The sequence below is a fragment of the Hyalella azteca genome, unplaced genomic scaffold (assembly GCF_000764305.2).
Source record: "Hyalella azteca isolate HAZT.00-mixed unplaced genomic scaffold, Hazt_2.0.2 contig12821, whole genome shotgun sequence".
Classification (NCBI taxonomy): Eukaryota; Metazoa; Arthropoda; class Malacostraca; order Amphipoda; family Hyalellidae; genus Hyalella; species Hyalella azteca.
Window position 1 is genome coordinate 360,869 of NW_025942766.1, and position 12,753 is coordinate 373,621.

Here is a 12,753-nt window from a genome sequence, read left to right on the forward strand (position 1 = left end):
TAACTAGATCATCTTGCTGCTGAACTTTTCTAACGTATCCTTTACATCAATTTTTGTATCTTCAGCGTATATGAGGCAGGCTTAACACTGCTTCTGGTAACTTAACACAGCTTCACTATACGTAAAAAACATTCTTACGTAACACTGAAACATGTCGTGGCAAGATCGAGATACACTGCATTCATAAGCTTACTTTTGTCTAATCATCCAAAGTAAACCATAGGTTGGTAGTATAAGACATACCGGATATGTAATAAGGTTGAAAGTCTGAGAGGAGTAGAGGTGGGCAGTAGCGCGCTACATGTAGCGGCCACTACTAGCGGCCACTACTAGCGGCCGCTACATTTCCAAGTAGCGCTGCCCAGCTCTGGAGAGGAAGCGTATAACAGTCAAGTGATGGATCACCTTATCCTTCGCAACAGATTACATCAACTTGTTAGCAACACTTGCCCAGTCGATCTCAGTCATGGACGAGAAATAAATTTGAATTTTTACTGTCGAGTAACGCTGAAAATAATTAGCATATCATCACAATTTTAATACTATATGTTAAAGAGAAAGATTCAAAAAGAGAAGAATTATAAGATAGGTAGAACGAGCTGAGGTCAAGTGTTGAAGTTATTCTAAGCACATTAGAAACATCTCACAGAATTCTGAGTGATTTCAAATCATTTTTGCGGTCTATTAACCCAGCAAAAAGAGTCAAGATCAACATTGACAACACATGATACAAATATACTATCAAAGATCTAGTCGTACAGTTCAGATTAGCGTATGGACAATATGTAAAAAAAGTATAAAGACGATACATACATCATTACAAAACGCTAGCAGGTACAGAGTAAGTATGGTATCTTATCAACAACGATAATATCGAGCACGATCAAAAAAATGACAGTCGATCAAGGAATATATGTATAATGCTAATTTGATCACAGAAGTAACGTTCGAATAGCAACTAATCTCAACATCGAGTATACATAATGCACGAAGCAAATGCAGTGAGTTTACTGCAGGATCGGGAGCACAAATGCTGGAAATGCCGCTTTGTCAACATCGAGGAGATCAAGCAGGAAGTGCAGGTTGCCAGCCAGCCCCTCGAAGAGGGAGTATGGACGGTCAGGGATGGAGCAGCCGTGCAATCAACAACGATAATATCGAGCACGATCAAAAAAATTACATTCGATAAAGGAATATATGTTTAATGCTAATTTGATCACAGAAGTAACGTTCGAATAGCAACTAATCTCAACATCGAGTATACAATGCAAGAAGCAAATGCAATGAGTTTACTGCAGGATCGGTAGCACAAATGCTGGAAATGCAGCTCTGTCAACATCGAGGAGATCAAGCAAGAAGTGCAGGTTGCCAGCCAGCCCCTCGAAGAGGGAGTATGGACGGTCAGGGATGGAGCAGCCGTGCTGACCGTATTCCTGGCACCACACACCGAACTGCAGAGCCTTGTACAGAAATTCCGCCTCACCAGTTACCTAGTGACATATTACACTTTAATTATCAATTCTAAAATCCTAATTCATTGTATTCGTAAGAGCATGGATATTTAACTGCTTACGTAGTCTCTCTCAAATTCTCATACCACTTCTAAGTGAAAAATTATACTAGTTTTGACCAGCATCGTGGTATAAATGTTCAATAAAAGCTAATGGACCCATAGCTCAGAGGAAGCAGCAAAGTAAGGAACAATCTGACTCATTAACACGTTGACTCCGAAGTGGTAAATATGCGTACCATGAAATGCATTTCTCCAGGATGTAGTGGAATATAATTCAGGTTGTCTAAAATCGGCCAAATCCGAGAACAAAAAAGGCCAAAAAAGGCCGATAACTCAATATATACTAGTTTATTTAAAGGTTCCGCTATAAAAATCAAATTTATTTTCTTTTTGCAGTATTTAAAATTTAATTAGGAAGTACCCCTATCATAAATTTTAGCCGGCCAACGCAATTGAGAAAAACTAAATCACGGAATTTGTCCGAAAAAAATGACCGTCTGGCAACCCTGTTTAAAAACAGCACAATAAATGAAATAATAGTACAAGATGAAGCGATCGGAGTCTAAGTGTTAACCGATCATTGTTGATGAAGACAACCAGCCCCTGACCCGATACATGTAGAGGAAGCAGTAGCCATTACCAGCCGCCCCGTGGCACAGACCGTAACCTTTCTTAAGCAGCCCGCGCTCCCACACCACCGCTGCGCAACGCCGGCCGCTGGCTAGGAAATCTGCATCACCGAACATCTGTGCAAGTGAGACGAGTCCACAACGTGCTTGGGGGTTCGACGACAATAGCAGTCAGTCTACTTGCGGATGGCAAAACAAATGCAGAAACTCAAGTAATACAAGTACCATATATTATTTATAAAATTCATGAAAAATAGATAAAGAGTTAACTTGGAAGGACTGCAAAAGAATACATCAGTAAACTTCTGAAAATCACAGAAAAAAGTCAGTCTGCTTGAAGAAAGCAAAATCATCAGTAGACTTGGGACCGGAAACTAAAGCCACTATGAAACTTTTCAAATGAAATCTCAAGTAAATTCCGAAATTTTATGATAATCTTGTGATTTATGCTAATCAGAAAATTTAAAATCAGAAAAAAATCAATTTAGGATTAAAACTTCTATCAGCACCAGAGACCAAAATACAAGGCTAACACTGCACAACGTAATTAGAGGCCAGTAAAAAATAATACACCGAACACGGAGCAAACAAGCCTTTGCGGACACCATGGCTGCTCCCAGAGCACAATGGTACAAGTTTCCATTCAATTTAAGATATGCCGATGTAATGTCATTTGTTGATATTCAAAAGCAAACGAATAAAACTAAAAAAATATAACTCAGTACTCACTGCAGTGAGTGACAGAGAGCGCATTTTCTCGTCGACGGAAACGTGAAATCACGGACGGACAGACAGACGGACATGGAGAGTACAATAGTGCATTTTTTCATAAATGAGAAAATGCGCTAAAAATACAAGACAAGCCAGAGAGGATTGATTACCTTATAAGCCATGGCGAACATGATGGCTGCCCCCGGGGCGCCGTGGCACCAGTGCACGAGTTTGTCTCCAGTGGAGCTGCCCTCAGACGACGGCAGGTTGCCGGAGGGGAAGAGACGAGACTGCAGGAACGCCACTGACGGCTTCACCAACTCCTCCAGCGCCCCCGTCGGCAGGTGATCCTTGGCCTGCACAACACATTATATTTAAATTGAGCTTACGATTAAAGGTTTGAATATCTAGAGCTGTAGTAACCAAGCAAATTATTTGTTTAGACGATGTGATTGTGCACCCAATAATGGGTACGCTAATTCTCACAAATTGCTTAGCTAATATTATTACATTTAACTACTATTTATATCAGTATCAATTTTTTAAATCACTAAAAATCACGAAACTTTTGTGGAAAATTGCAGTGAAAATAGTTGATACAAGCGTGATATGAGTATTGGCAAAAATGAGGTTAAGTAGGCAAAATATAAAATCACAGCTATAACGAGAAATATTCAAAATAAAGGAAACTAGAAAATAACCTTAGAAATAAAAATGAATAGAACAAATGAACAAATAAATGTTGCAAAGGTGGCAACATGGTAACAACTCATCAATAACTAATGTACTCGTTTCAAAGCTTCAATGCAACAAGAGAGGGAGGGATAAAAATAATAAAGCGATATTGACGGCCCCAAGAAGACATCAACAGCCACTCAGCTAACACTCCAAGATGTTCTTCATACTTGCATGAGCATGACGAGTATGCCAACGAGGCCGTGAGCAGCACCGTAGTAGCGCTTGTCATGCCACGCGTACATGAGAGGCGTGCCTCTCACGCCCTCACGCTGCACCATGCGTGTACCTGATGTCAGCGTGACCATAACCACCTCACGCGTCAGCTTAGTCAGCTTCTCGCTCCCCATCTGTAGCAGATGCAAAGAATGAACACACACCTAAACAAAGCGCGTCTGNACACATCTAGATGTGTATAAGAGACAGGAATGAACACACACCTGAACAAAGCGCGTCTGTAGCAGATGCAAAGAATGAACACACACCTGAACAAAGGGCGTCTGTAGCAGATGCAAAGAATGAACACACGCATGACATAAACAAAGAGGAGTTTTGTCTCCAACTCAAGGCTCTAAATCCGATAGAGGTAGCAATAGATGTAGGTACATGTTAAAGAAGTACCGGTGTTAAAGTTTACGGCAGTGCAGACATGCATACTACACATGACAGCACAGGAACGTTATTTTACGTAATTTTTGATCACGATATTCTAATTGATCTGATACAATAATACAATGAATAAAGGAAACATAATGAACACTCCCAAATTTCTTCTTATCTACTGCAAAAATTTCTTCGTATCTGCGTTTTATTTAAGTGCTGATCTTGACACAAAATAATATATACCTAGCTAAGAAGTCATAGGAGCAAGGACACACTATGACTCTCATTACACAGAAAATGACGGTCCTACAAATCATAAACTTTCCATTATTCAGATGAGTCCATTGTAAATAGACAAAATATCAACCAACAAATAGACCAATGACCGTGGTGAATTCTATTAAAATTTCATTGTATTATTGTTTCAAATCTTCACCTCATTTCTATATTAGGGAATATTTAACTTTGGTAGTCTTGGTGGAAACAATCATCATCAGAATCAGAATTTTTGTCAACAGTAAAGCTTATTGTATTAATACTTCTATGCTTGGAAAAATTAATAAATATATGTATATTAAATGAATAATACCTATATCAATGCATTTTAAAAAATAGGTAGTATAAATTAACATATAATTTTAATATTTTATATACTGAAAGCTTTTTTTATTATGTTGAAATTTCAAGTTCAGCTAAAAATGAGCACCTACTGTAAATAGCCAAGTTGTTGAAGAGTTTAATGAAAATCATATTCAAAGAAATAAGAATAACCAGTAATTTCATTGTGAGCTGATGAAAAGTCAGGCAGATACCAAGGTCGAAAATTGTTTCATGGCTAATTGAACCACAGAATAAGTGAAAACACAACTATGGGGAAAACTCCATATTAGAGCATTGATCTTTTGAGTCCAGATTCAAGAAGCCCATTAATAAACAGATTATATATACTAAGCATACTGGATCTTATAATGTATGCAAGCAATTAAAAAATAATTATTTGATAACTACAGACAAACAAATCATGAACAATGTAATAAATCATGGTAGCAACACTGCATACATGGCAGCAAAGGTTGAGACAGATCCCTTGATCCAAACCTTGTATTTTTCAAGCAGCAACAAGCAGTAGAGGTAACCAGCCCTCCCATAGAGGAGCTCATCTGGCAGCTCTTTGTCCAAGATCACATGTGATGACAGAGCCAATAGTCTGCCAAAAATCAAAATATTAATATACACAATGGAATCAAACTAACGCAAAAAAAAGTCAATAATGAATAAAATGATGGAGGAAAATATTAATATCCAAAATCAAATCAAGCGAATGCAAAAAAAAAAATCAGTAAATAATAAAATGATGGAGGAATAATATGTTAAAAACAATTAACTTGACTGCTAACTCAGATAAAATTCTCATAATATGTCTATCCTGAGGCTGAGCGGATAAATGCCATACTTGTCAACATAGTGCTGATGACTCTCAAGCCTGATGCCAGAGTCTAGAGCGAGATGACTGTCATTGGCAAGATAAGATGCGATGGCAGCTGTGGTCAACAGCCCGCCATCACCACACAGATATGTGACACGCGACCTCCTGCCAACTGAATGTACGCAGTGGCCTGCAATCTCTGCTGCACACTGAAAAAAAAATTATTGTTAACACTTGCCAGCCAAATCCGTTTTGTGGTCCAGAAGGCAGTTTAATTACTACACAAAAAGCTAAATAATTCAGAGCTTCAACTACCTTCTAAGTAAGCATACTTTCATCATGAGTTGGTGAGATAGCTCTGGAAAACAATTCTCTTATCATCTTTTACAAGCATTGCATAGAAGTAATATGAAGGTTGATTTTTTTCACATTAAATTTATAATTACACAAAACCCACACTTTCAAGTAAAATTAGCACACATTTACTCTTGTTAGGACAAGAAAAAATTTATTTTTGCTCTCTAGTCTGTCAAATTTAACTCAAGCTTCATTAAAATACCTTTCTTTTAAGTAATAATAAAGAGGAATTTTGTCATGTGATACTTTTTGGAGTGAAGCCTTTAGCTTCATCCTCAATCCAAGGTTGCCATAATGAAGGTCATAATTTTTATGACGAACCATGTAAATGATATTAAATTACATTTGTTAAAGGAAATTGCCATTAAATAATTTATCATTCAGCATTTGTTTTGAATGGAAGTATTTGAAATCCTACAAATACAATTTGGTCATTCAATTAAATTCATATGACTTCATGGCAGTCACAATACAATATGAATGCCAACATGGCTTACCTTCAGATCATTAGAATCTCCAAGTCTAGCATAGCAGTGGAGATACATTACAGCAAGACCAGCTGAGCCGGTGTACACGCTGCAGTCATTATTGCTCTTCCACTGAGGAATAGGAATATATCACTGATACAGTTACAAAAATATTTCTCTTATCTTTAATCAAAGAGCATTTCTCAAACAGGCAACATTGAATGTAAATTTAAAAGTACTAAAACTAAACAATAACAACACGCACAGTTAAATCAAACAGAATAATGTTTTTTAGTAAAAGGTAAAAAGTTCCATCTTATCATTTAGAAAATAAGAACATTTTACACCTGTAATGATTTTATTGATATGCTCTCTTATCACAACAATCTCAGCTGTAACGCTATATAAAAAAATGGTGCTCAACTCAGGGGTATGGTACTGGAATATAGAATTAAATGAAAGATTTAATTTGGATTGAAGGCTTTTATCACACAAGACTAAATAGTTTAAGAGACCATATACTGTTTAAACCTTACCTCTTGGCATTTCTTCACTACAAGAGATTTCAGCTCCCCTATGGTAACAATTAGTTTTTTCGTTCAGCATCAACCTGGAAAAACACCAAAAAATATAAGTACTCAGTACCAATCTCAAATTCATATGGTGGAACAATCAAATTTAATTAGCTAGCAAGTAAAATTGAATTTCAGACTAGAAAATATATTTCAATGGAATTGATATAAAATTATAAATGGGTAAAATTACAAAATACCATACAAATTTTTCAACATACACTGTATAAAGCATGTGTCTCCATCATTCATTACACTATTAAATAAGTTGCAGCGTTTCACGAGAGGATAGTCGTTGAATTTTGGTACCTATGTATTAACTCCATGACTTTATGCTATGTGACTCCATTTGATGCTTTTCTCATACCACTTGCTTGTTGACATTTTATTTTACTCTTCAGCCACCTTAGACAAGGATAGACCTTTGCAAATAGTATAGGTAACAAAATAATTGAATTGATACCCTTTCACCTGACTAACATAAGATCAGAAAAACAGACTCAACTATTGAAAAAATCCAGCAAAATGTTGCCACTAAAATTCTTGTACTGAATGATTTGTTGGAGGTCTCCCGTAGATCTTCTAAGTAGATCAGTGGTTCCCAAAGTAGGCAGTACCACCCCCCTAGGGTTGGTGGAAAGATCTGGGGGGGCAATGAGGAAGGAAGGGGCAGTAGGGGGGCGGCAGTCAGAAATCAAAGTTGAAAGTTTGAACATTTGTTTCATGATTTGTAAACAACACGTGCAGCACACGATTACCAGGGATGGGTTTTTCCACCAAGATCTGGGTGTTTTTGAACCTTTCCTGAGTTTACATCTTGGACAAATTTATGGCCAGACTTGAAGCCAGTTTCATGGCCAAATTAAAAAATTCAATGATCAACTTGGCAGATCAAGGAATATCTCCCAAAGTAATAAAGTCAACTTGATGAAACTTGGTACATGTTTTCATTAGGACCTAACAATGATGTTTAGCTCATAAAATTTGTTTAAATTTTGCCTTCATTCATGAGTTACATGGCAATATGGGCCCAAATTTGCAGTGATCAAGGAATTTCTTCCTAACTGATGGTGAATTGAAAAAAATGCACAAACAAAGGCAAAATAAGGAAAATGTCACAAGCTAAACATCACCAATTGATAGTTAGGAATGTATATTCAAAATTCCGTTTGAATCTGTTCAGTATTTGGAAGAAATTCTATGAGCACTGCAAATTTCAGCCAGGATTGCCATATATTATATAAGTTGCAAATGAAGGTGAAATTTGAAAAATTTTCGCAAGCTAAACATCACTGTTAGGTCCTAATGAATATGTGTTCCAACTTCCAAGTTTCATTGAGCTTTATTCATTAATTTGGGAGATAAGTATTCTTTGATAATTTAATTCAGAGATTTGCCGTGAGACCGGCCATGATTCTGGGATTTCTGGCCATAAATTTGCCAGAGATGTCCTGGGTTTCTACTGCATAGTGACAAACCAGAGATTTTTTTATAGAATTAGTTCATTTTTAATTTCCTCATTTACCAAGATTTAAACCAATTTCTTATGTATGATGATGCTGGTATCCAGGATACTTTACTGGTCTACTTATAGGACTCAAAAATGAACTTGAGGCGAGGGAGAGTCTAAAAAACTCTCTGCTTTGCCACTATGGTCACTTTCTAGTGCTGAAACAGTTGAAACTGCTAAAAAATATATTGGTTTACTATATGGGCTTCTATTTGTGAAATACACATTTGTGTTTAACCTTTCTTTTTTAAAATTGCAGTGCACTTACTGCACTAAATATCAAGAAAGAAGTGTATGTTTTTAGATGTGTCTGTGGGGGTGCTAGAAATGTACTGGGGAGCCAAAGGAGGAGCCAGCCTGTAAAAGTTTGGGAACCACTGATCTAGATTCTATAATTCTAAAAATGGCTAGTCAAATTAAAATTTTTGCAAGTTTTAGAGAACCACATACCTTACAGTGTCAACACAAAGAAAGCTAGTACACACCTTATACAGTTATACATAACAAATTAAATAGGTAATAAAAATTCAGCATGAAATCAACTAAAATTGGGTTAGTAAAAACAAAAATTTAAATTTAAATAAAAATTTATGTATGAAAACCTTTGGTAAATATCTAATTTGAATTTTAAATGTACCATTATGATTATTGCATATTATAGATCAAATATAACAATGAACTGGAGGCATCAATAGGCCTACGGAGTCGTACGGACTACTGTACCTTGTATCCAGATCCATTCTGGGGCTGGGGGCACTTTGCTAATAACTTCTCAGCAACTTTCTCAGAAAATTCTTCAAAGGGGTTTTTGAAATGTCGACTCATTGTTTGCATAAATAAATTAGCTTTAGGTCATAGCTTATAGCTAGAATAAAGTCAGCTGATGGGTACGGTATTTAGAATAGAATAGAAATGTCAGCACTGAAGAAATAGGCCCATGGCCTGTTGCCGACTCTTGAATTTTTCGTGTTGTTGTTGTTGTTTCCAGTTTGTAGGTGTGGAAGTAGTCGCGCAGTGACCTCTTGTTACACCTGGACTCAGCAGGTTTAATTTTGTTTCAATGACATCTGGAGGCTTCATCAATTGGTCCTGCAGTCTTGTTTGCTGCCCAAGCCGTGACGATGCTCATGCACTACAAGGAAGCCAGGCGATTTGTCTGTGTTAAATAGGCGACTGTAGCTTTTATTATGGCGCGTTGAACGTTTCTTTGAAAGTTGCCTCCACCAAGAAGTACTCGAACAGATGGGTGCAAAATACCCAAGGCCTGAACACTGGAGATCAGTGACTGACGCTCCCGACTAAACTGTCGGCNACCCTGTGGCACTCCAGCCAACAGTGGAAGTGGATCAGACAGAACTCCATTAACTCGCACACAGGTGGTGCGAGATGTTAGATATGCATGCAACCAACGTGCCATGGCACCACCAATACCAGCCTTTGCCAACTTATAAAGCAGACCATCAACCCAGACCTTGTCAAATGCTGATTGCAAGTCTATGTACACAACCAAACATACCCCAGAGGCAGTCTGGGCTGTGCGAATATATTTTTCCAACCGAAGCAAAACATCCATAGTGCCATGTCCACGTCGAAATCCACATTGGCTTGGGGTGAGAAGGGACATTCGCTCTACTATGTACTCTAGTCGAGCAGCCACCAGACGTTCCAACAGTTTACCACGACAAGACAGAAGGGTGATGGGGCGATATGAAGATGGTGATGTCGGATCTTTCCCAGGTTTCAAGATTGGTAGTATAATGCCTTCCTTCCATGAGGTTGGAATGATGCCTAGTTGGAAGCTTTGATCATATAAAGTTAGGATTGTATTGTACTGTTCATTGGAAAGGGCCCTCAAGAAGCTGTTGTGTATTTTATCTTTGCCTGGTGCAGTCATTCGCATGTGCTTCACAGCCTGGCACAGTTCATCTCTACTGAAAGGGTTGTTATAGTCACCAGTTTCAGCCCAGCTTCCAACAATTACTCTGTGCAAGTCAGCAGGAACTCTCAGGTCTCCACTCTCTCCAACCACCTGGAAGGTACGACAGAATAAGTTTGCCTTTTCAACTAAATTTCAAGGGTATTATTCAACAATTTCCCATTGTCAACAAGGGGATATTGGGGCAGAGTAAGCTGTGATCGCAGCAGTCAAATTTTGCGCCATGCAACACCAATAGGTGTTGTATAGGTTATTGATGACAAAAATGCTCTTTTATATTGATGGCAGGGTGGCCCAGTGGTTAAAGTTCAGAGTACCAAGATTGACGCACTAGAGAGGCGCGGGTTCGATCCCAGCTCTGTGCGCCAGTTTCTGGTCAGAATCGGCAAGGAGGCCGGGCGGTTAAGCACAGCAGAATTGTAGCAGTGAGTTGCGAGTTCGAGACCTCAAAATGCTGTGAATATTCTGCGATGTTAAGAATCGGCGACAGGCCTACGGCCTAATAAACGCTGAAACCGCTATTATTATAATATTATTATATTATTATATGTGCGCTTGCTTTGAAATATACAATTCCTGGCTAAGGCCTGACAGCGCTTATATTCTACGAGATTATCCCGAGTGGCGAGTAGGGTGTCTCTCCAGCGCTCGGCGGGCACGATGTCTGCCCTTAATTGCTTCCCCACATGCTTCATTCCACCAGGGAGAAGTTCGTCGATTTACGTGCTTGCCCTTTGTCTGCGGAATACAGGCAGATGCGGCATCAATAATGCATGATGTTATGCCAAGAAATGGATTTAGACACATGAAAACTAATTCCGTCACAACTTGAATTGGACACACACAGATCGTTCCAAGCTTTGTACAAAAATTAAAATTTGCCTAATTAAAAGCTTAATAGTTGTTAATTAAAAGCATAAGTAAGTAGTGTTCAATATTCATTAGTGTTCTAATTCAAAGCCATGTTGTATTCCAATTATCCAATGGACCAATACAGCTCACACAGCAAACGGAATTCGAACACGTGGATGACGGCATTACGTATCAGTAGAATTTGAAGCGCGGACGGAATACGCCTCACCACATGCCGAATATTGCCACACACAGTGACGGAATATAGGGATTTGGTAGGTTTGCATTCTAAAGGCTTTTACATAAATATGGCAACATTTTGTGACATTTCATCGTTGCTGACGCATAGTACAGTGTTTTGAGAGTCACCTAAAGCAAACGGAACTTGAGTAATGCATACGGTTATTTACTTATTTTTTTATAGTTTATCATTTCTCAATGCGTCCTTAATGTGACGGAATACACTGCGTTTACCTATGGCCTATGTAATCTAATGCATGTAAATTGTACATGAGTCATAATATCACTAGTTTCCTTGAATCGCAAATTCACTAAAAACTTGAAAGCAAAGAAAACTCCACAAAAATTCATAGTAATTATAAGTATTTTGCAAATGTTAATCTTCAATCTTCATGTCATATTGGTCAACCATTTTATAATCGGTTCTTTTTTTAGGTACAAACTACAAAGAATGAAAGATACTCTCCCTATGGCCTATGCACATGCAAGCGTCCCTAGTTTATAAATATAGTTGTGCACGATGTGCATCTGCGTACATCGGGATGACGTCTTCAGTCTCGCAATCTTTATTCTAGAGTCGCAGAACATAGGGGCAGGAGTTGTTGAACTGGTAACTTACTGTCGTGCGGACTCGCGCCCCCCTCATATGGCTGTGCGGGTTCACGCTGAGCAGTGCACAATGTTCCAGTTTCTGACAGTGACTTCAAAGTTTTGGCTTCCAGTTCCGGTGTTTCTGATTTGCGCATTTTAGAATCATTGTATATTTTTAAACAGAGGCCTAGTTTGAATTTAGCTTTAGCTCCTACCCACTTGAAATTGTAAATAGGTAGGTTTTGCAGCTTAGGTTTTTCGTTGTATTCTTGACTGTACTAATCACTGATTTATCTGTGTTCTAGAATTTTCGAACTGACGATGGAGCTGGACTCGGAAACATTTTCTTTAAAGACACTAAAAATTTTTGTGGAGTTTTCTTTGCTTATAAGTTTTTAGTAAATTGTACATATATATAATATGATTAATGTATAACAAATAGTTTATGCATGATGAACATCGTTCACTAATATTCATTATTCGATTGATGCGATAATTTGTTCTCATATGCATTTTGTTCATTCTGGCGAAATTATTCTATTATGTCTGGCAAAGCTGCGCCAGTGACATGTGAGTCAGACCTACAGCAGTTGGAACTGTGTAGGTCAGGT

The 12,753-nt window shown here is 38.0% G+C and overlaps 1 protein-coding gene across 1 annotated transcript; it reads right to left on the reverse strand.

The window, feature by feature from the left end:
• Positions 1–1,147: 1,147 nt before the first annotated feature.
• LOC108667176 (glutathione S-transferase LANCL1-like) lies at positions 1,148–9,461 on the reverse strand. The gene is made up of 11 exons (XM_047883413.1): positions 9,247–9,461; positions 6,978–7,051; positions 6,472–6,573; positions 5,645–5,826; positions 5,252–5,398; positions 5,004–5,026; positions 4,029–4,144; positions 3,759–3,968; positions 3,024–3,209; positions 2,122–2,259; positions 1,148–1,490 (listed from the first exon to the last, which is right to left on the reverse strand). The coding sequence occupies exons 3-11, from the start codon at positions 6,517–6,519 to the stop codon at positions 1,290–1,292; spliced, it is 1,251 nt and encodes a 416-aa protein (XP_047739369.1). The 5' UTR covers positions 6,520–6,573; positions 6,978–7,051; positions 9,247–9,461; the 3' UTR covers positions 1,148–1,289.
• Positions 9,462–12,753: the final 3,292 nt, after the last annotated feature.

Excerpts from the sequence above, each read along its gene's own strand:
- LOC108667176 (XM_047883413.1), bottom strand. The coding sequence starts at position 6,519 with ATGTATCTCCACTGCTATGCTAGACTTGGAGATTCTAATGATCTGAAG. Across the intron at positions 3,969-4,028 it reads TACAGACGCGCTTTGTTCAG|GTGTGTGTTCATTCTTTGCA; the intron begins GTGTGTGTTCAT and ends CGCTTTGTTTAG. Across the intron at positions 3,210-3,758 it reads TACTCGTCATGCTCATGCAA|GCCAAGGATCACCTGCCGAC; the intron begins GTATGAAGAACA and ends TGTGTTGTGCAG.